Source organism: Hermetia illucens, chromosome 2, assembly GCF_905115235.1.
Source record: "Hermetia illucens chromosome 2, iHerIll2.2.curated.20191125, whole genome shotgun sequence".
Lineage (NCBI taxonomy): Eukaryota > Metazoa > Arthropoda > Insecta > Diptera > Stratiomyidae > Hermetia > Hermetia illucens.
The window spans coordinates 12,737,124-12,761,879 of record NC_051850.1 but is presented as its reverse complement, the minus strand read 5'-3'; the positions used below and the strand labels follow the sequence as shown (position 1 = coordinate 12,761,879).

General features: G+C 42.8%; 1 protein-coding gene across 1 annotated transcript in view; it reads right to left on the bottom strand.

The window, feature by feature from the left end:
* Positions 1 to 631: 631 nt before the first annotated feature.
* Positions 632 to 24,756, bottom strand: part of LOC119649386 (homeobox protein Nkx-6.2) — an 84,596-nt gene continuing 60,471 nt past the window's right edge. Inside the window, exon 4 of the mRNA XM_038051506.1 lies at positions 632 to 1,040. Coding sequence (XP_037907434.1) covers positions 846 to 1,040 — 195 coding nt within the window. The 3' untranslated portion in view covers positions 632 to 845. The remainder of the gene's footprint in view (positions 1,041 to 24,756) is intronic.

The window sequence follows — 24,756 nt, the reverse complement described above, 5'->3', positions numbered from 1 at the left end:
ATTATAATAATTATTCAAGACGATTGGAAATAATCTAAGGCCTCGCCCCCAAATCGAACAGCGATTGCGTGACCCTCTAAACAATAATTTGAGAACCTTTCGAATCCACTCGAGCGATCGGAACCAATCCAAACCATTCTATCCAAAGATCAGATTCTTGCTAGCAAATAGCGCAGGATGATCTCTGGAAGTCATCTCCTGTATATTGGATTTATCAATATTTATTGATTCAGGATTTTTAGTGATAAGTTTTCTGGAAGCCTCTTCAGTCCGAATAACTCCGAGCTTCACACCTTTTAAGATGAACTGGTCTTACTGGCACATGTATGAAAAAAACCCGATAAGAACTCGCCCTCACATAAGATAAATTAATTAAGGAGGTTAAACTATTTTCATATATTTTATTTGGCAAGATCTTCTAACGCAACTGAAGATAATTTTTTTGATGTTGGTTTTACGATTTAATCATCATCTACCATAATTGCCCCATTCCAAGGTCCTGACAATTTGGGGCAGGCATCGGAAATTCATAAATTTAGTCATAGGCCGCGACCCCCCAAAAATAATAACGCATAAATCCATTTTGATGTTGTGTTAATTTATTGCACTGTACAAGTGCTTCACTGGGGAAAATTACATACATAGGAACATACATACATCCACGGAAGAACCCACAAGGTCCTTCTCACTTAATAAAACTAAAAAGGAAGTTACCATTTATCATCATCCTAAATAGTCAGAAAAAAATTCATCTTTCGCTCACTTACTTTCTTAATTTTCATTATAATTAATAATTCTAGATAATTTTACGCGATCCGATATACAAATGACGATCACGACCAATTCTATTGTCGCATATCATCCTCCAGTCTACTTCGTTTTCGTCCTGGCTCACCCAAATCCAAGCTTTCTGAATCACTGTCCAGCGCTTCACTGCATTCCTCATCACCATCACCAAGTTCCTCCTGTTTTCGTTTTGCTGTTGCCATTTCGGCTGCATGCTTTTTACGCCATTTCGTACGACGGTTTTGAAACCAAACCTGAAAGGAGAAGAAAAAAAGGATTGTTAAGGAAATTTGAATAAAAAATAAGGAATCATAAAATAATTTAAAAGTGTTCGTTTCAAAGGATAATTTCTATATAAACCGCTAATGGAACAATGAAGCTGACAGTTTAGGTGGTTTTTGTAGCATGATTTGCACCAAACTTTCTAGTATCGTTGGGTTAAGCTGAAGGTAAGAAGAGATAGGATACCCTTTCGAAAAATGAGGGGATTGAAGCAAATTTGGACCTAGCAGAAGACCAACTGTACATTAAACAGCGCCAATGATAATGTACGAAGGGTTTCAGCAGACTCGCGGATCATTGACCTCCAAAGAACCTTTGAGGGTTACTTGTCAAACCTTGGGGGTAAAGCTCTACTCTAAGCAATAGTATATGCGTTAGCGATGGACAAATGGAAACTAAGGCTTGACCTCATTGGTTTATTAATAATATGGAATAGTGAAGGGTAGAAACATTGTTTCCGGCTCAATGGAAGAGTCAAAAGTTGGCCTTACTGCTGAAACTCCAAAAATCATCCGACCCAAATTTTTCATATTGCCCTACTTGACTTTTAGACATTGGGGAACGATATTGGAGAGGGTGGTATATAATAGGCTGCTTACAATCATCGAGAAAACAACTAGTTCCAGTAGGAATATGAGTTTTGATGAACTTGTTGTAGGGTTGATACGATAACAGCGGTTGTGGAATTAGATGAGGTTGTTTCCAGCAAGTGTTGGGGAGTGGTGATGTTGTGCATCAAAAATGTATTAAATTTAACTAACTTAGGTGGTGTTCAGGATCCTTTGTCTAAATTGTGTTTACCTAGTTGTTCAGCTCTTCTCTAATTGAAACTTGGTTCGTAGAGTAGCCGAAGGAGTACATTGTTCTAGAAGGATTTCCTCAGGCTTCCTTATTGAGACCCTTTTGATGAAACGTGATGTATAATGGAGTTCCTAGCCTTGGAATGCCAGAGGAGACAACTGTGAATTTTTTGTAGAAGCTTTGGTGATGGTTGTAATCGTAGAGCACACCCAGAGATGTGGGGCTATACTGAATTGAAACCTCTTCATCACCAAATTCGACTTATGAATAGCCAAACTGAACCTGGCGAAATAAAAAAGGAGGCGGTTCTTGTAATAAACCTCAAGAAAAACAAACAATGCCAAATATGTTGAATGAGTATCTACATGCGAAGGCGATTTGTTTGTCTTTGTGTTGAATTAAAAGGAGTGATGATTCGCAGTAAATTTGACAGCTGTGAAAACGAAAAAATGCCAAGGATACGTGCGGTGGACGATGGGCATAGATGTGCGGGTTTAAATCACAGCCTCCCTCAAGAAGTAATATTTAATATTCTGCTACCTGGTGCAGCAACGTCCAAGACTTTTACCTCCATTCATTAAAAAACAAATTGGGTAGCTCATTATTTCCCTTGATGCATCAATCTTGAAGAAATGTAATAGGGAGTAAAGGAGGAAAGCAGAACAACAGCTGAAAAGTGCTAGGGCATCAATCGTGAAAACTTTGATTTGTTCACCATATATACATGGCGAACTAGATATTGTAATCAAAAACCTTCATAATCGGCATGGAACGCGAACCACACTTACGTCCCATTGCTCTCATTTCTGTGAATGGAAGAATGTGCTTTAACTCCCTTCACGATTTTCTGAGAAATACTTGCACTTCTCCTCAATTGCTCTACGCCAGGTGGTTCTAAGGTGACCCACTCTTTGGCCATCTTGGGGTAGTGGATTCCATTGCATTGAATAACCCGCAATGCATTTGTTGCCCTTCCTTAATGTGTGACCTAACCAGTACTACTTCCGCTTCTTGATCAACTCGTCTGTGGATATCTGTCCCGAATGCAGACCAAGTTCTTCATTAGTTATTGTCTCAGGCCAGAATATTCCGTCACAAGGAGTAGACATGAAATTGATGCAAGCGTGGAGCCTTTGAGTGTGGTAATCACTTTCCATGTACTTCTCCTCCTCCTCTCTAGATTGTGAAGAAAATAACGAAGGCGGATTTACCATTGTTAATGGTCGCATGAAGTTTAGTGCTTCATAAATATTCAAGTTGATCAACGCCTTCGATTTTCTGCCCATTAATGTATGTAGGCAAATTGCAATGATCCGTCAGACTGAGAACCTTGGTTTTGTTAGTGTTTATCTTTACCAAATCTTTTGAACCCCTCCGTTTCATTTAGCCGAAACAGTATGAAGAACATTGCCGATAAAGACAGAGTATAGGTGATAACACGTCACCCTGGTAGACGAAAAGCTTACGACCATTGGAAGCTCTTCCTTGATGTGGTATAGCCTGGTGAAATTTTTGGCATTTGGGGCAATTTCAGCTTCCCGCGTTACAATAGTCGTACCTGTTTTCATATATTGTGATTGTACGATAGCCCAAACCGAGAGAGATCCCCCAAAAACCTAAAGAAATGACGGAGTTAACCGTGAAAATGCAAATACTGTAGCTCCACTTTCCCGTCGATCAACGTGCGCACGCCTCTATATTAACCAGGCTCGGAAATGTTGAAAGGGGGGTTTCTTTTGGACATTTAAGTTTCTCTTATGGCATTGGCAAAACGTCATGCCTGCTTTAGTCAATGTATATGACGAACCAGAACCTGAAATACAACCGCTTGGGTGGAACCTCAAAAACTCAATCCTAATTTAGAGGGAAGATATACGACGGAACACATCCTCGATCGATGTTTCCCCTGCCTCAAATTTATAGGAAGAGCGGCTTTTGGGGTACCCACTCTTTCTTGCCATCCAGAGGCCATAAAAATCGAGGACGCACATCGAGAGAAAGATTCTTCTCGATTGGTCCGGGCTACTCACTAGATGGGGGATCCAGAACTCCTTCAATTCCTAAACAAAATTCTGATTTGCTCCAGCCACCTTATACGCACGCCGTGTTTATGAGTTGTGTATTAGGGGCGAACAACATCTGGCCACTGCTTCGGTCACAGAGTTAACGGAGGCGATTCATCACCTGATGAATTGCCTTTGCCCTGGAGGAAATGACAAGTCGTCTACTTGAAGAATTACTTTTGCGGTTTTGGTGAAGGTGGGTAGGTGGTTATGAGTGACCGCTCCGTGGTGTCACAAACTACTAAGACCATGGCCACTGTGAGAAGGACAAAGTGGACTGAATTTAGCCAGGCCGGATCACCAGAGCCAACGCGTGAAATTTATGAAGGATACCAGGTCGCCATTCTGCAACCAGAGATCTGTTTAAGGTCACTAAATAACTATTTGCGTTTGGTCCGCAGTCTGGACTGTAGTGGCCCGTGGGAACCGCCGTGACAGTCCAGTAACTGAGTTTAGTTGTAGGAGGGCCAGATCTTCCTTAACTTAGCGCAAGAGATCAGTTTGCACCAACTGGAGTCAACTGCTACCAAGTTGTACTTGTAAATTCCACCCTTCACAGTCGCCAGTGGGATCGAGGTTGGGCACAACTTCCTCAGGCGAGATAAGTACTGCAAGCGGCCATCTCTAGAAGTGAAGTCGAACATATCAAGAGGTTATGTAAGGAACCGGGCTTCGACCCATGGAGGGGGGGGGTTGCATAAAAATCAGTCATGGCATCAATCAAGGATAAGCGCTCACCACCGGCCACCAGCCCTCATCTGCTGCGGAATATTATTAGCACTCTTTTCCCACAAGTTAGAGTAAATCGAACCTATCCGCTATCCAGATAGATCTCAATGGAATTCCCGAGGTAGCCACTGAAGAAATTCTGGAAGACGGCTGAAAACAAAGCACTAGGTTTAGACGGCGTTCCAAATGAAACTCTGACAGAGCCGTCAAAACAATTCCAAGGTATAAGAAAACAGAAGCTTTTGGTAATACCCAAGCCAAATAAATCTTTGGGTGATTCTTCGTCTTATGGGCCTATATGCTTATTGAAGGACATCGACAAACTTTTCGAATGGGTCATTTTTAATAGCCTTGTACCGATCACAGAAGGGTACAGGGAAGCAAGAACTACTCTTAATGCAATCAGTATGGTGACGGAAATTGTGGAAAAAGCAGTGAGGGGAGGGGGCAATAAATCTTCCACGTTACGCTTCGGACGATGGACGTAAGACATGCAGGGTTCCGCAGGGATCAGTCTTCTGTCCTCTCCTATGATTTATAATGCATGACGGAATTTTGGCTAGAAGAAGATGGACTGATGCTCGCAGAGAATAAAACTGAGGTAGTTCTCATCACCAAACAAAGGAAGCAAATGTCGATAAAAATCAGGATTGGCGAACACGTCATACATTCGCAGCTAACTCTTGAATACCTTGAAGTCTTGATAGACCAAAGACGGAAATTTAAGTCCCATTTTGAGAATTTACCAACAAACGCTTCCGGGGTGGCTACATTGCTGGCAAAAAATATTACCGAATGAAAGTGGCCCTAAACAAAGCCAAAGACAAGCATTATCTCGAGAGTTGTCAGCTCCATCTTGCTTTACGCAGCTCCAGTCTGAATGTCGTCATTGAAGGTAGAGGCAAATAGTGAAAAAATCGCAGCCTTGTATAGATAGAGTGCATTGCAAACTTCGTACCGCATCAGAAGTAGCTTGTGTTATAGCGGGCATCTACATCCTGGGGAATGAGGGTGAATGTTTCTATGACCAATCATATGCAACCGACGGGCCCTACACCTATCGTTGGCAAATAGCACAAAGCGAATTTATTTTGGAATGGCAAAAAGGGTGAGATGATTCTCCTAAGGGACGTTGGACATACAGGATTCCTCCAGATGTCTCAAAATGGATAAACCGAAGGCACGGTGAAGTTAGTAATGACCTATCTCAATTCCTAAGCCGAAACGGATATCCCGGATACATTTATCGCTTCGGGGGTGATGACTCCCAGTATTGGCTGACACGCATTATGATTCCGGAGGGTAGAGAGATCTTTTTTTTTTAACTGCCTGGGATTCGTCGCACGCAGGGCAGAGGCGGAAATTGACACCGGGGCGAGACTGTCACCCGAAAATATCATGTTAGCCTCTGAAATATTTTGGAGGGTGGTACAAAAATTACTGGAGGCGATCCATAATCTGTTGAGGAAGGAGGCTATTAAGAGTGAAGTTCCGCCTGGGCAGTCCGTCGATCTGCTCATTTTTCTCTAAGTTAATATGACCTAGGGTCCAGAGAAAGAGGACTTACGCCCCACCAGCATGGAGGATGTCACAATTGAGTACAATGCCTTGATGACGGCTTGGCTGTAGGATAGAGTGATTATGTTGCGCATGGATCGCGGAAATTTTCCACGTACAGCTCGGCTGAGAATATGAAGCGGATGCCTCAACTCCGGGGACCATCTATCAGTAAAAGAGGCCATGTCGTAACCTTGCAACACATCGATGGTCTGTCACTCTGTCCTGGTTGGTAGTCTCACCGCAAAATTCCTCTTGCGGGTCAGTCTTTTCTTCAGGTAAATAAGTAACTTTGGTTGAACCACTAAAATAGACGAAATATCTTATGGAACTCCTAAAATTTCAAGAACTTTATAGAATTCGAAATTAGCGGTCATCTTTAGTTAAGTTAACATCACTTTCCTGTTCCCTAACACTGCATCTTGGAATTTGCGGTTGGAGAGGCTTTCAACAGGACGACTTTTGGCTAAAACTCCATAGTTCGAGATCCTATTCGGCAAATTGGGCATACGTATGTTGTTGAATAAATATGAGCGATTGACAGGCCTGGCGAAAGGAGAGGGGAAGGGGGGGGGGGGGGGGTTCATGAATAGAGAAACTTCCGTGAAGTGAAAATTTCGGGAGAAAAGGCACCTGAGATCGAATTCCGTACCTACCTCCCTGAAGATTGATGGAACATTGTATGCAAAAACACGCCCAGCAATTAATTTTTGGATTTTAAACTTCTTTTTCTTTAGCCTTTATCCCGTTTACAATATTTGAATTATAAATAAATCTTTCCAAACTAATTCTAAGTGGGACGAGGGAATGTGATTTTAATGGAAGTTTGTTGAAAACGCCACAATGATGGGAGTGAGTTCACTGACCACTTTCGGAGCCAAATAGCTAAGATTTTTCAAGCAATTCAAAATGGAGGAAGAAATTTAAGAAACGCTATATCTTGGAACAAATAAAGATAAATAAATAAATTATTTAATGCGACTTCTATTCTCCAGTCCCTGCCTATTTTCTAAATCATTCTACTTTATCTAATGGCTAATGTTTTAGCATCCAATTAGACCACAGCTTGGCAAGAGAGAAGCATTTCTATTTGAAATTTCTTCGATAAGTTGCATTGAATTAAAGACCGATTTTAGACAGAATATTTCATAGTAAATGTTTATTATAAACTCAGCTTTTTTCGGGTACCCCATTAAGATTTATATTTAAAAATAAATATCACCTGAATAACCCACTTGCTTTCAACTAATGCATCTACAACTCATCATTTTAATGTATTTCATTGACCCATAAAACTCAGGTAAGCCTCCATTTTTATTGTGACTGATATACAAAGGAAGTGGATTGACAGAGCCATTGTTACCGATGAAAACCTATCCATCCTCTCAGATATGCAACATTCAATACACTCAAAAGCCTCGATTAGATTTTTATTTATGATGCATACTCCTATCTAGTTGACGAATTTGTCATCAATCCTTCATCTGTATCTTTCTGGCATATCTCATCCTCTGGCGACTATATAGTCATAAAACGGTTTAAATCATAAAAGCAGTGAAATTTTTCCTGAGATGGGATACCAGCAAGAAAACGCTCTGCGGCAGACGGACCGACAGGCAAACACAGTGGTGAATATTTCTATACAAATCTACTGGGGTACAGCACAAAGATACCACAGATACAAAGACCTTTGATAGTTTTATTGCAACCAATTCTTGCAATGGAACTGTGCAATAAAAAATTAAGAAGAGAATCACCACTTTTTAACCAATTGATAATAAATCTTAACTGAGTGATGTTTTAAGTGAATTTTTAGTATAGTTTGGATTTGATGGCCCCGATAAGGGGGTTGATGCTTTTGTTAGATTCGTTAGTGGGCTTTCAAGGCAAAGTGTTTTTTAAATAGAGTATCTTTTCCTTTTTTTTTTGTTTTTCACTTCTGAGACGGCTCATAATCATAAAAATCAATTTTAGCAGGTACAATAAATATCATCACAATCAAGATGGCTAGAGAGAAGAAGTGCCGGGAAATCCTGTGAGGTAATTTTGGCCGCAGACGATTTCCTTTTCAAATCATTTTTTTAACCGTTTTCTAGTTTAAATGGCGATATCTGATTCCATTTTTTATTTCTGTCTATCTTCTCTTTAAAAAATGATGAGTTCATTTTCAATAAACCTTTTTCGCACTCCTTTATGGTGAATAATATCAAAAATTTGTAGTCAATAATCTCAGCTGGATGAAATCAATAAAAGTGATCAGAAAATCTTAAATTTCTGTTGATTGATTCCGTGGTAGATATTCCAAGAAGCGGTTTGTTTATAAATTCACTTATACAATCTGCCAGTTAAGCTCCAAAAAAGGATTTTGAATGTAGAAAATTTCATGAGAGGTTTCCATTATTTTGGATGTTGTATTCAAATTTATGTTGTTCCAGCCAAGAATTAAGGTATGTATGCATATGTGAATGATGTCCTTTGAAGTTCGACTCCATGCTGGGTGTAGGTGGGTGGTCGAAGTGAAACTAGTTTCCCTAATATTTGACGGTGTATAGATCCTGCCAATTCATTTGTTATCAAATAAGTCCCGGAAATTACCACACTGTAGCTGAAAACATATCCCTTGAAAGTGATTGAGAAAGAAGGCAAGAAGATGTTTGAAACTTGATTCTCAATATGCATCTACAACAGGTAATAATTATCTTTTTTAACTAAGAGGAAATTTAGCTTATAAAATCGAGTAACTCCCTATGATTGATTTGTCAATTGACTGATATCGAAACACTCTTGGTGGTATGAGGGGATGGCGTCTGACAAGTTGGCCGTAGTCCTCCGTAAATTACCAATTCGCAATTCGGGGCTTCTACTGTATCTACTGTACCTTCAGCTGTATCTACTTCTCCTTCTGCCAAGGATGACCATACCAAGCCCACCGATTCAGCACAATTACTGAATTCCGCCGAAAACGTGAACCGTAACACTGGTGCAGTGCCAAAAACGCATCTACGTGTTCCCGCCGGCGCAGGATTTCGTTAGACAAGACTGTGACTTCCGAAAAGGCGCTTCCTACTGTGCATAACAGTGTAGTCTCAACATCATCTCAGGAGTCTATGCACCAGGCCTCCCAATCCGCTTTGAATTCGCCTGCAATGCCTTCCTACATCAGGGTTGCTTCCCCTGGCTCTACACCCCTGATCCAGCGGCCCCCATGCGACGAGTTACGGTCCACCGAGTCTCCGATCCTGTCTCGCTCCATCGTGCCTACAACGGGACAATATCCGCAGCCTCCTCAGCAAATCACGAATCGGATCACAGTCGCCCCACTTTTTGACATCGTTCCTGTTGCCAACGAAGCTCCGCTTCCCGCTATTGCCATATATCCTGGCACTTCATCCACCATACCAGTGGCCCCAAGCTAAAGGTGGCGTCCCCACCTAAACAGCTCTTTATCTCCAGGCTAGCGTTCACAACTTCTACGGGTGATGTTTTGGAGTATATAAAGAGCAAAGTTGGTCTACTTTCTCCTCTGTCCTGCACTAAACTCACAAAAGACAACAACACCGACCGGGTGATTGCATCTTTCAAGGCTACTTATCCACACGAAGTTGGCGTCCTCGGCAACCCTTCTTTCTGGCCTGAAAGTGTACTCATCAAGCCATACAAGCGCCCCAATTCGCGGGTAAATTTCAGGGCAACCCGCCTGCCTCGCCGAGCTATATAACTGGATCCATGTTCACTGTCCGTCTGTTTTATCAGAACGTTAGGGGTTTAAGAACCAAGCTGGGGGCCTTCAATTTATCCGCGCTGGCTTAGCAACACCACGCCATCTGTATCTCCGAAACATGGCTGGGCGATGCCATATTAAACTTCGAGCTCCCCGAAGGGTACTCCACTTTCCGCTGTAACAAGAACCGGGATGCTTCTCGTAATTCCACCGGCGGTGGGGTCCTAATTGCAATAAAAGACACACTCACCGCCGAACTCGTCTTCTCCTCTTCTGGCTTTCCTTTTGATTGTGTTGCTCTTCGTGTCTCCCCGCCCAACTTCCTCCCGTTCATTATTTCTTGTGTATATGTCTCCTGCGCTTGCCCTTCTTACCTGTATGAAGAATTGTTTGATAGTTTGTCTGAACTGCTTACCATCAGATTTCCTTCCCTCCTTTTCTTTCATTGCGGAGATTTGAACCTCCCGGTGGTCACCCGGTCTAATCATCCTAGCCTTCCAATTCCTTCCAACAACCTCTCCCATTCTTCCCCCCCCCACTTTCTTCCTTTATGACACTTGCTCTGCTCTGAATTTCAATACCACCAAAAACTCCTTGGGCCGCACTCTCGATTTCTTCCTTTCCAACCTCCCCGAGCGCCACCTCTCTTTATTTCCTTGCACATCCCCGTTTGTCAAAACTGACGCTCACCACCCCGCCGTTGAATTTGAAGCGGAGCTCCCTCGTTCAAAACCCAAAACCAAGCGTAAATCCACTAAGTTCAACCTCCGCAAAAGCCAATTTTGACGGTCTGAACTTAGTTTTAGCTTCTTTCAACTGGGTACATATATTAAGCAACTCATCGTGTGATCAAGCCCTTATCACCTTCTACAATATCTTCTCTCATCTCCTCTCTTGTTATGTCCGTTCTTCCCCTCCCTGCCTACGTTCGTACCCAACTTGGCTCACAACGGAAATTCTTATTAACATTCGCTTGAAACATACACTGCGGAAGAAGTTTCGGGGTTCTAAGAATGATACCGACCTTGCTCACTTTAAAGCTATACGCTCTACTATGAAGTCAAAGGTCAGAAAAGCACGTAAAAGGTACTTATTGAGCGTCAAAGCCGCTCTTGACCGCGGTAACTTAAAACCCTTTTGGTCTCACGCTCGCAATTCTCGTAATCCAACTCAATCTCTCCCTTCTGCACCTACTTCTCTTCAGTGTTTTCTCCCTCTCTAGCCATTCCTCTCTTTACGCCTTCCTTGGTTGAGTTCCTCATTGGTAATCTTGACCCCAATGTCGGACCTGGCCCCGATGAGCTTCCTAATCTCTTCCTCCTTAACTGTAGAAAACACATTTGCCTCCACTTGAGTATAATCTACAACCAAAGTCTAGATGAATGCTACTTTCCCCGTCTCTGGAAAGAGGCCCTTATCGTTCCTATCCTCAAGAGGGGAGACCCTTCCCTTGCTGTGAACTATTGCCCCAATTCTCTTCTCTCCTCTTGCTCCAAAATCCTGGAAAGATACGTCAACGACTGGTTGACCGCGCACTTCGGTCACCTCATTGTCAAAGAGCAGCATGGTTTCGTGAAACATAGATCAACGGCTTCAAACCTTCTGGTCTTTACCAACTTTGTTGCTAAATGCTTGAATTCACGACAGGAGGTACATGCTATTTATACCGATTTATCCAAAGCCTTTGATACCGTTGACCATAACATTCTCCTCTCTAAACTTTCATTACTAGACTTCCCTCCTTAACACTCTTCAATTCCCTTGTCAAAAACATCCTTGAATATTGCTGTGTAGTCTGGTCTCCCTACCGCATCCGTGACGGCCGCGCTCTTGAAGCTGTTCAACGCAAATTCACCCGGACCCTCTTTTATAAAAAAAACCTTCCACGGGTTGATTATCCGTCACGACTCCGCACCCTCAATCTCCCCTCCCTACAGCAACGCCGTATCTTCCTTGATATGTGTACTCTTTTCAAACTTTGCAATTGTCTGATGGACTGCTCCGCCAACTCGGATATTACTTTCCATATTGCTTCGTCGCATAACACACGTAGTGCGGACATTTTTGATGTACCCTTCGCGGAGCTCAAGATTTACTTTCACTCTCCGATCCCGAGGTTTTGCCGGTCCTACAATGCCCTTCAGGTTGGGTCCTTTGATTCTATTTCCCTCTCTAGCTTTAAGCGTAAAATAAGCCATTCACTTGCTCCTCCCTCTGAGGACAATATATAATAAGGAATTGCTTTCTGTGTATTGTCCTCAATAAATGAATAAATAAACCTGATAGCCATTGACTCCAAATGGCGAAGGTTTACCATCTACCCGTTAAGTAGGACCCGGTCTTCCTAAAACAAAATCTGATCATGAGAGCGGTTGGGTCAGACGTCAGTGGTTTGCACAGGGATGGAGAACATTTCACCAGACTTGGCAGACCTTACATTTCGCATTGCATAAGTTGCGGGAAGGACGAAGGATTGTCAACCCCCCGGTTTATATGTTACTCTTAACAAAGACCTTAAACTCACTATCACGACAAGGCCCAATTCGTTTATCAATTGATTTGAGGCATGTACTACGAAGTACTTTTTCCCATTCAATATGGAAGACAGCCTCTGATTTTGTTGCCTAAACTCATTAAACAACTCATCCTCGAATTATGCCAGCTACCTCGTTCATATGAAAAAGAAATGCCTAGAAGGGGTCATTTGCAATCAACTTTTCTTTGTTACAAAATTAACAGGTGGCCTGCCGGGATCATATTCTCCATCAAGTGTTATCACCGTACAACGACCGTAAAACTTACAAAGTGCTTTCTACTCGGCCAACTCGCGGTAGATTGAGAAGCTATTGGCTAAAATAGGGACCCTAGCATCGCTACAACATGAGACCCATATGGTTCGGTATTGCATCCTCTTCTATGGACCGTTGTTTAGAATAGAGTTTCCGCCCTTTCTAAGTCAAAAAAGACTTCAATATTTGGTTTTGCGGATCACTTAGTTGTTCTTGTCACTGCAAAAAATCTGAAGATATTTAGGTATACGCAAAAGAGACCACTGCGGTCATAAAAATGTGACTAGATTTGGTATAGCTTGACCTAGTAAAACAGAAGTCGAAGGCGCTCTTAATCACTCATTATTAGGTTGGCAATATGGTTAGTAATACATGAGTGGCCGCAGCATCACTTAACAACAGGTTATAAACTACCCTGGAGTAATAATCGACCTAAAGATCACTTTCAAGGAAAATCTGGATTATGTATGTGAAGCCATTAATGGCTGGCGTAATAGCAGGGAGGATGGTGACCACAAGGGCCCAAGATGCAGCCGCAGATTACTCATCGTCGAAAGAAATAAGGATCCCCACCCTAATCTCCCATATGGATCAGAACTACTTAAAACAATTCCAGGCCCAACTTGATGGTTGTAAAAAACATCGGAAGCTCCGTAGTTTTTTTGGCAGTAGGATAAGTGAATGCGTTTATGCACAGAGTGTTGGACTCCCGCAACAGTACGCCGTCGGACTACCAACTAAACACATCAGAGAACTAGCCCGGAACCGTTTGATACATTACTTTGGGCCCCCTCTCCCGGCTTTGGGAGCATTCAAGTCATTATCATTAAGAAGAGCCCGAACATAATGCGCAACATGACTCCATCTGCCAGCGCTCTTCAGTATCTCTCTGACAATCTTGTCAGGAGAGGGCTTCCCTGAGAGCTGACGAAAGCCGTCCTACCTTTCACAAGAGAAAAAGGCGTGTTCAACATCGTCCGCCACTTCATTGCCGAACAATCAATCAGGAGATCGCGCCTTCCCAATCTTGTGACTCTGAAAATCTCCATGCTCATTTAGAAGTTGGGTAAGGAAGTAAACTATCTCACCGTGCATTCGGTTCAGTCACGGATCTAAATTGTTGATGAGCCGCGCAGTCCATTTGCCTCTTAGTTGATTTTGCCAAAAGAGTTGCCATTCGGTAAGAGTGCGTTGACGTTCTTCACCGGCAATGAGCCTCCTTTTCAAGGGCATCAGCCCATACCCCCGCGTCATAGAAACGAACTGACTGCTTTGCCCCCATGAGAAGACGTCTCCTAATAGATATAGTGCCCCAATATCGCTGTTAACTGACTCAGGACCGAGACTCCAGCTGTAGCCCTGTACGCTGTTGCATTGATTTTTTCGAAGCAGCTCATCTTCGAGCCGAGCATTAAATTAAGGTATTTAACCGCTGGTTTTCACTCTGTAGTCAACTTGCCGATCAATATGGAACGCATGGTCGGGATTCTCTTATATGACTACTTCGGTTATGACAGCATTATGACAAGCACTATCCGTCGAGATCGCTGAGTTTGTGCCTTGGTTCGATCAACTGCATTCACGACCTCCATAACACCATCCACCGTGAATCTCCCTGCTTTGAAACCGAACTCCCTTGGGGATAAGTTCCCGGCGATCTTTGTGCTTGTTAAGGACATTGTCACACGGGGTATCCAACGTACAGAACTCTATACATTGCTTTATGGCTAATAGCAAAAATTATGCTGAGCAACATGTCCGAAAATGGCATGATCTCCTCCTGCAACCCGGTCTTAAATTGAATCTGAATAAAACCGAATTTTTGACGATCGATCACCGTGAAACAGGCACTATCGCTGTCAGCGGCAGTGACCTACCCAGACCTGAGCGATCAGCCAAGGCTTGTCGATGTCGATGGTAAGCGACCAAAAAGCCGTCCGGCTGGATAAGCTGGATAGAGGTTCAAAGGTCTCGCGGTGACATTCAGATCAGGCTTTTGATAAAATAAAATGGCGCAATCGATCACGACGGGCCGAACCCGCTTGTGAATGGGACAAAGGCTGCCCCGGCGGTTGTACATTGAATTCTGGTTGACTATCGTTACTTTGTATGAAAGGCGGAGATCTTCACAATATTGAGGCTCCAAATGGGACAAGGGGTGCTCTGAAACTTGATAGTCCTCGCTAAAAGATGATTTCCTACAAATCGACTTTACGTACTGCGAATAACTGCCCGTAAAGTTTGGGATCTTACGGTTGCAGCTTGACGGCACTAGAAATCAATCAAAACGTATCCAGGACCTTTGATTAAAAATTATGCAGCACGTAACTTAAGTGGCGCCACTTTTCGGAACTTTTCCCATCAAGTTCGTTGGACACTCACGCGATACCTCGGCCTAAGCCAGCTCCACCTCATCAGACCATGGCCGAGTTGGCATGGATAAAATGGAAAATGGGGAGCGGTACCCAGTAAAACGTTATCTAGTCGAAGATCCTCACAAGGTCGCAATTCGATTCAACTGGTAAAATGCGGATCACAGTCCAGCATGAAAGACACCGTTGGTCACAAGTTCAGAATTAAACCCGCCCTAGGAAACGGCCCGGTATTACCTGCCCGCTGCAAATCATTCGCCTTTCAAAATTTCAATAATGAACCTAATTGTTCAAGCATTATTCGCTTCACACGCTCTCGCTGTTCGAAAACCACCGGTATCGATCAATTTCGTTTCGAGCCCAGGTCTTTTGTCCTGCTATTCGGAATTTCCAGTGAGATTCCGTTATAGGCCAGGAAAATATCGATAGTCTGGAATAAACTTTTTCATAAGTCGAATGTAATCTTGTGCAAGAAAAGAGACAAAAGTATAAAAAACACAAAATTTTCGTCTCCCTAGGATGAAATTATGCTGCCCACGTGACCAATGTAATATTCTTCTCGCCACTTTCAAAAAGCAAATGATCGAATATTGAAGCATTAGTGATCGAATGATCGCTCAAATTTAAACATCAGATGTACTCGTTTAGAATTATCGGTTGACCACCGTTGCACTTGATTCGTTAGAGCAATGTATGTATTTATATGTTATGTTATGTATTTAGCAAGTACAGCGCACACTCGGTAATTTCCAACATCATTTACATATTTCTGATTTCTATATATCTTAAATGGAACCACTTAGACAAAATGCATTTTATTGAACGCTAACGTAAGTGAGTGTATAGCATTGAGAAGCAAATTACAAGAAAAAGTTCAATGATCACTTTTGCATCAAATGTTGGAGGGTTGTGGAAAATTTTAAGGTTGATCGATTTTGGGTGAAAATTCGGAAACAAAGTTAAAATCGATGAAAATGTAAATACTATGCAGTCCAGATGGGGCACAGAAAATTGGAATGGATGGATGGATGATGAAAATGATAGAATAACTGCTATGTAGTGAGAAAAGAGAGGGGCTGTGAACAACCAAATGAATTTTCCCACAACAAATAAGGATGAATCCCATGACGTGAAACTGGCCAATAAATGTCTAAAGTGGCCACCACCTTCAGCAATCTTATTAAAATTAATTGATGTGTTAACACAACAAGCATTGACACACATAAAATGAGGTATCATGGTTCTCTTTTTAGTTAGAGGTTTTACATTTTAAATTAACAAAGACCGAATTTTTTGCAGCGAAAATTCTGCCCTACTTTTGGCCAACAGTTTATTAGGAATCCTTTAAGATACTGATTGGTACCAAAAAAGCGCGTCCCAACTCGAAAATAGAAAATATAATTCCGAAAATGACATTGCGAGTCGAATTAGAAATGTTTAACTAGGTATGAATGTGTTGGCATTGAAAGAGCAAACAACTGGTTCCCGAAATATTTATTCCGACAAAGTAAAATTTTCTAGCCAAAAAAGGAAGTATATTTTTAGAAAATACCCAACCAAAAACGATTGTATTTCTCATGAGACGTTTATGAACCCTATCTGAACCAAAGGGTTCGACAAAAAACATTCTAATTGGTGATGAAACCCGGATGCTGGGGTCTCTCCTTAACTTGCTTTTAGAATCATTTGAAAATATTCCCGCATTTAGAGGTCGAACAAAATTGGATTTGTTTGTATATTCCTTTCACAAATCGTATCCGATTTCTTGAATATTCCATTCATCTATTCATTTCCTTCCGTAAGCCCAACTTCATCCCCTATAATTACTCGAACACAAATCTTACCCCAAATTAATCACAACCAAAGTCAATCATCTTAAAGATTTGTCCGACAGATAATCATACTAAATTATTGTGGTAAATTTATTCCTTAGTCAGGAACCGGTTACGTCTCAAATAATTATATTCCGTAGTTAATGGATATAATCTGCATGTTGTGAAGGGTATGTTGCACTGTCTGCAGCCATACCCTCTTGTTCCATCTATCACGTTCCTGTTTGTATTTCAATTTTGCTGGGTGACTTTATCGCTTGTTACATTTTCTGGAGACCATACGAGTGTACGGATACGTAAGGGTGTATATTACAGGACTCACTCCAAATATGGTAATTCAATCCTAGACTTTTGTGCACCCATCCTTGCCAGCGTAGGTGATTGCACTGGTGGGGATGTATCCGTGGTGGGGCTATGATATTGGACAAGTCTTGCAAAAATTATGGCTTTCGATTTGTATGAAATGCAATTTTTCCTGAGCCTTTACCTCGCCGCATTTGGTTCTTTGCCATCTACTGACTCCGCTTTCCAACTTGCTAGTTTCACTAACCCCCCCACCCTCACGGAACGAGCGTTTGACTCGCTTACTCATTCGAATACCATCAGGACATTGTTGTAGGCTTCAAAAATATATTGATGGAGAGATGTGGATTGGAGACGCGACTGCAGATTTCCGAAGCATTTGGAAAATGTATTTTTTCACGTTCACGTTATGTGGTACGTGAAGCGATTCCTTTTTGCCTTTTTACCTCGTCGATGGCTTCATACGGACGGACGGTGTGTTGTGGGCCAAGTACTTTGTGGGGTAATTTAAATTTGCGACATATCTCGAGGTTGCAATCAAATTGAAAAATAAAATTCAATTTCTGTTAGTTTGATTTAGTGGAGGATATTGCACATTGCACTTGTCTCGAATTGTTTTTGTCCTTGGCCCATACCACCCCTAGAAAGGATAGACCACTCTTCGGAAGGATAGAAGATGAATGGTGTTTTCTGAAAATGAATGGCAAACGGATATATTTGATGTTCCTTGGAAAACTAGCGATGGAATAGTTGACGGTTCGGTTTCGTCCAGGGCAGAGGCAACTCATCAGACGCTGCCTCACCTCTGGGGCTGGTGGACTTAGGATTGCCCCAATTTTTGAGAAGATCACAAATTGAGGATTCTAATTTGATTGTTTATGTTAAAGTGACAGGAGGATAACTTCAAGCCATCTAAGGACTCCTTGCCATATAAAACTCACCCACTCTCTTCCGGAGATAAACCCTCAACAAAGCCCACTTCGGGAATACCATCCTTTTTTTGGTTTTCAAATTCACAGCTTCTGAATATCCATACGTAATGAAGTAGCTTTGAAAAATGGATGCAATTGTCAAATGAAATCCGTTTGGATGCGCACTTGTGACATTTCAAATCGTAACGACTCCAATCAATCATAATCGCCAAGCTTGCCCGAGCCTGCACCATCCACAATGCATCTACATTATCCAGCCAGCACTATGTCCCGATGGGGGAACAAACCCCGGCAGCTCTTCATTATTACATATAATTATTCTGCACATCAAATTATCTTCAAAAAACTTTATATATCCTTTTTATCATGAACTAACCATACAACGGCCCTTATATAAAAGTCATTAAGAATGCTTTTCATAGCCATTATTCGGAGACCACAGATGTGCACAGATACAGCATCAGTTGTGATGTAGCCAGGCAAAGTGAAGGCAGCAGGAGCCGAGTTTATTCGCATCACGTCTCCCTTCGCACCCTACGAAACCACTACCTACTTATATGCTGTATTGTCTGGCAACATGTTGTAGCGAAACAAGGTCATCCACGTCGTTCCCGGGCCCGAATTTCAAGCCACATAAACAATATTTCTAACATTATTCAAGGGATAGTATTTGTTTGTTACCAAAGTACAGTTTGCTGCTACTTGTTTATGAATTTACAAATCCTTCGCTATCCCTTTTAATACTTGCAGGCGTGGGAGAGGATACGTCAGGAAAAAAAACGGAGTGATATGCATTTCTTTGAAAAAAAGGGACCCATGAGTGACACTTTGAATTGATTCGGCAGACCAATTGCAATAACTTTCTAGACTTGTAAATCTGTTTATCATGAGGAGCGAATAAATATAATAATGTCCTTTTTAGTCCTAAGTGATATCTTTTTGAATTTGAAATCTAGGTCATCCATCAGCTGCGACAATAGCGACAGCATATAGTCTGTGGTGAAAATTGCTGACCCAAACGAGCCGGACTATCTAAAAAAATAAAAAAGTTCGACAAAAGTTATAGTGAAGGTTATCCAAAGCCTGAGTGCAATTTCTATATAAATAGGGGCGGCTCATGGTTTTGACTAAAACAAAACCTTATTAAAATCGGTTTACTGACTGTCTATCTGTCTGTCTGTTCGTTTTTTTTGAGGTTGAATTTTCTAAAGACCCTGTACACATGTGCCAGTGTGTGGGACTTGCCCGCCCCCATCAATAAAACTACCCCCTAACTCCTGTCCTCTTCCTCACGGAACGACCACAAAGTATTTCGTTGCGGGGTCGACATGAATCTAGTGTCTCACTTGGCTCATCAATTGCATTCGCAATCGCGCCTTTCTCGCCTCTTCTGCCTCTCTCAACATGCATTGAATCCACCCTACCGTACTGTTCACTGCATTCGAGTTCTCCTGGCAAGCAAGGATTTTCTCAATTATATTCTCCGGTGCTACTGTTCCTCCCAATGTCTCCTCTAGACTCTTTCTTTCTTCAGCGAATCTAGGACAATAGAAGAAATCATGTTCCGGGTCCTTCGGAATACCGTCGCAGCTGGGAGAGTTGGATGTGCTGTCCAGCTTAAACCTATAGCGGTGAGCTTATAGTCTATCTCACCATGCGTCATTTGCGACCACGCCTTGATGCTAGAAATCAATCTGTGGGTCCATCGGCCCTTTTAGGCCCATTCCCACCGTTGTTTCCATCTGCTTAACGATTCCTCTCTCCTCTATCATAGATGTGTGCCATTTCATCGGCGAAAATGTCGATCGGTATTCCGGCTACTGCATAGGCCGCTTCGCCCGAGATAGTTCTATAAACACAACACACGCTTAAGGTTTGTACCGCGCTCATCTTTTGAGCATTACATGCAGTATACAATGCAGTTGACCAAATTGGAGGTCCGAACAGCAGTATGGAGGTCACTACTCTAGCTATAAGCAGTTTACGAGTGCATCGCGTGTCCCAATATTGGACATCATCCTTGCCAGGGCTATGCTAACACTGAACGCCTTGGTAAAAACATTTTGTAAGTGCTGCAAGAAATCACTCCAAGGTATTTCATTGCTGGTTTTGAAGTGATGATATTCTGCCTCATTCTGATACGGGCAGTGGTTTCCTTACGCAGCTTTATGATAACCACGGAGTACAAGACCTGCACCTTTTAATCACTTCTTTATAGCAGTGAGTTTTTCGGATGAATATAATTCCAAATCCACCAGATCTTTTGCAACAATAACCACCGCTACGTCATCGTCGTAACCCACTATTGTGGCCTCGTTAGTAACTAGGACGTTCAGGATATCATTATACACTCGCGGAGCTAATGTATTCTTTGGTTCAATTATCTGCGCCGTACCAGAGGGTTCTATCTGTTAAGTAGCTGTCGACAAGCACAGTTAGATAACTAGGTACACCAATCGCCGCCAATGACCGCCTTATAAGGTTCCAACTGGCAGAGTTGAACGCATTTTGCACGTCATGGGTAATCACAGCACAATACTTGCTAGCGCCACTCCTTTCGGTCAACGTTGACGGTTAGCCTGGCCGTACGGAAGCCGAATTGTCGGTCTGATATGCTTCCCGGTCTCTCTACAGCCGGGAACAATCTGTTGTAGATTATTCGCTTCAGCATTTTCCCCATAGTCTCCAACAGACATGTAGGTTTGTAGGAAGATGGTTCACTACAAGGCTTACCAGGTGCAGGCAACAACACTAACCTTTGCCTTTTGCATGTCTCGGAAACGATCCCATGTTTGGTATGCCGTCGAGACGCGGAGCTTTGTTGCCTCCCAGCCTACCAGTTCTTTTTTTGTCGTTACTAGAGGTATTTCAGCCACATCTAAAGATGTCCGTCGACTGTAATCGCTTGTGCTCTCCTGAGGGACCAAAACCTGAACGAATTTCAGTGGGAGATTTAATTTTCGCAGCTGCCTAACCCCAAAATCTCCCCACCACAACTCTGTAGATGCTTCCCCGTGGGTCTATATGCGCCTCTACGCAGAATTGCTTGAAGCAGGCCCTCTTGCTTCGTTGTTTTATCTTTCAACTTTTTAAGTATTAAAATTTCTGGTCGCTCGTGCCGTGAAGTGGAAAGTCATCAGTGAATTTTCACGAGGAATGCATTCTGAACAATTGCCTAATTTTTCAAGTCAACTAGAGAAAGAAGGACTTGCCATAGGAGTCCAGAAAGTCTTCTATACTGTCAACCGTGCTGCCCCCCTCCTAACCTGAAAACACCAATCACTAAAATGGTCGCCAGGTAGGCCTGCCGATAGTAGTAGTCGAGAAGGGGGGGGATTTTCCTCGGGCTCAGAGTTTTTACAGGGGTCTGGAGTGGAGAAACTGCGAACAAAAATGGGTTATGGGGTTATGGCGTTATCGGTTATGTATCCCAGTCGCCAGGAGGGTACCAAATAATCACGGACACTAGCAGTTGAATTGGCAATAAGAACTCAGGGTTTTGTTGGCAATTATGTCAGTTATTTCTCCACATACTTGCTTTCCCGTGCTCAGTTCAAGATTTTTCGACCTAAATTGAGGCCTTGGATTTCTTTGGCAGATGGTAAACTACTGCGCTGCCATTGTGTGTAACCTTGATAGTCATGAACATTTGTTCCGGTTTCAGTAAACATATGGCACCACTTGAATATGGTTCGTAACACCTCTGCGATAAATATAAACATAAAGGACACTCCTCAGAAGCTCGGATGCAATATCTTTCAGCATATAGCCGCAAAGGCTCGTAGATCCAAAGACTTTTGGAAGGCAATCACCTACGAAATGGTAAGGCTCAAAGGCAAACAAAACAAACGACTAACTGTTGTGGTATTTTACAAAAGAAAGGGCAGGAAACTCTACGTTACAAGATGGGAAAGGAAATTGAGGCTTAGGAACACTTGCTTCTGGGGAAAAAGGCGTGATACCTAAAACTAGAAATGTGAAGGCGTGTGTACGTGGAGCCTATTCGGGAACAATGTTGAGAATCTATTCTATTCTCTATCCGGCACCACCAAACGAAGTTTTGAGCCGGAATAGGCTATCCTTCACTGATTCAGAAAACCTGTAAATAAGATATTAGGCATCATCATCATCAACGGCGTAACAACCGGTATTCGGTTTAGGCCTGCCTTAAAAAGGAACTCCAGACATCCCCCAATTAGGCATGAATGTTGGGCGCCATATGTGACCGAAAACTGAGGATGGGAGGGAACATCAGGGGCCGCGCCTCAATAACCACCTGAGGCAAAAGAAGCAATGGTCGGAATTACGATTCGTCGTGGATCTTCCCTCTCGATCGCAGCACTCGGGTCCGAAGACCACGCGCGCGGTTAACCCTTTTTTTAGTTTTCAGGTTTAGCTCGCGTTCTGGTTAGGCCGTCGCGAATTCCTTGGTTCGTTTGTTCGTTGTCTCATTTTTAGATCCGGTACGGAGCCACGCATCGGTATAGACACGTTAATACTGTACAAGTGACACGTGAAGGACCAAAGAGCGCCAAGGACCCCCCTCCCCCCCTCTCATTTCCCCGACCCTAGCTAGCACAGAGGCGTGCAAGAACGTGTCAACCGAGCTGCTGAGGTGCTTTGGATCTGAAATTGAGATGTAGACGGAGGGTTATGAATTTCAAAGGTGGAAACCTTTCAAAAGAAGACTGACATAGCTCATGCATTCAACGCCACAGAGATTAGTTTACAGTGCGAAAATGTCAAAATTTTGTTCATTTGGAAAGTGCAGTCTTGCCAGGTAATATGACTACCAAACAAACCTCATCGTTCACTCAGAGAACCATTTTTCCTAGAGGAATGAAGTGCCCAGAAACAGAACGAGGGGCTACAACTCATTGATCTTTTTTACTAGGACTTCGGGAGTTTTACTAGCGTATTTTGTGATATACCCAGCAACCGACTCGAACATGGCAGCTTTAGGCAATATGGATTCGTTGCATATGGTCGATTCCAAAGGGTCCTTGGGGACTTGTGAAGAACTGGTTGCTGGAATAAGAGTAAGAGTGAATGATACCCTCGCTGGATATTTATAGATAAAAGAAAGTCTGAATAACAGAAAAACATCCCAAGGAGAAATTCATCCTTTCAATCCAGAAAATACACCAGCTCACCAAACTCACATGTCCTTATACTAGGTCCAAAAAGCGATGGCTCAGCTCTTCTGGTTTCGGAGTATCAAAGAAAAAGGCGATGCCGTAGCATAGATTCAAGCAGAGAGAAAGGTTCCGTGTTTTATACTTGAATGAAAACAGGACCAAACATTGAAACAGATCAAATGCCCCTAAGTACCTTTCCTGATTTTATTGAATGAGGCGTGGCAGATCATCGTAAGTGTTTGTGTCAGTTGAGTTACCGCATCAGCTTTCATAGAGTATAATTTTTTTGGTATTCAGTACTGGGGGTGCTATCGAATTGTCAGTTATGTATAAGGTGTCCTCGTTTTTGAAAAAAGTCATCCGTGGTGTTTTGGCAAACCATTCATGCGCTCATAATTATTAAAGGGAGCAAATACCACAGCGATGTGAAGTATAAGCAGTTTCGACCTTTTAGTTAGTTTAGTTAACTGGGGGGAGCCTCAGCTTCGAGCACTCAGGCCATTGTTAGGCCCATTGTACTATCCCCGTAAGTTGCCTATTCAATGGCTTCTCGCCTACGGTGTTCGCAGGCTTTAACGAATCTTAGAAGGTTCTCAAGAGGTAGAGAGTGTTCAGATTCTTCATTGAAAAAAACCTTGCCAAGGTGTCTTCGTCTGAGATCTGAGGATGCCGGGCAGCTGTATAAAAAGTGCAGGGCCGTCTCCTCCTCCTCCTCACATTGGTTGCACACAGCCGAAACCACTACCCCAATATATTCCATAAGGTAGTCTAAGGGGCAGTGTCCCGTCAAAAGCTCTACTAGGGTTTTCATGGGACAACAAAAATGCCGCTCTAGTGGCCCTAGGCTCCTTCACAAGGGTTTTCGCTTGCCGGCAAGAGTCCAAATTTCTCCACTCGGTTGCGTGGATCCTTGCAATTTCACCCTTCAGAGTAGACTTGACAGTAGATGGTCGGATTCCAAGAGCTGGTTCTGGCCCTACCATTGTGGATCCAGACCCTCGGCGAGCCAGTCTGTCAACCTCCTCATTACCGGCGAAGTTAGAGTGCCCTGGCACCCACATCAGGAATGTTTCGTTCAGTCGGCCAAGTTTCAGCAGCACGTGATGACAACTCCACACCAACTGGCTTGAAGTGTTGTTGCCATTTAGTGCTGATAATGCCGCCCGACTGTCGGAAAAGATTCGAATGGTGCGACCCCTCCATTTTTGTCACAGACACTTCTCTGCTACCAATGAAATGACATATATCTCCGCCTGGAATATGGTTGTCATTTTTCCGAGGGGTCGGGCCAGTTCTATAATCGGATTCTCCGAGAACACCCTTGCACCCGATCCGCCCTCCATAACTGACCCCTCGGTGAAGATTATTAGGTCTGTAATCTGAAAAGGTTCATGGTCACTTGTCGACCATTCTTCTCTTTCGGTGATTACGACAGTGTATGTCTTTTCAAA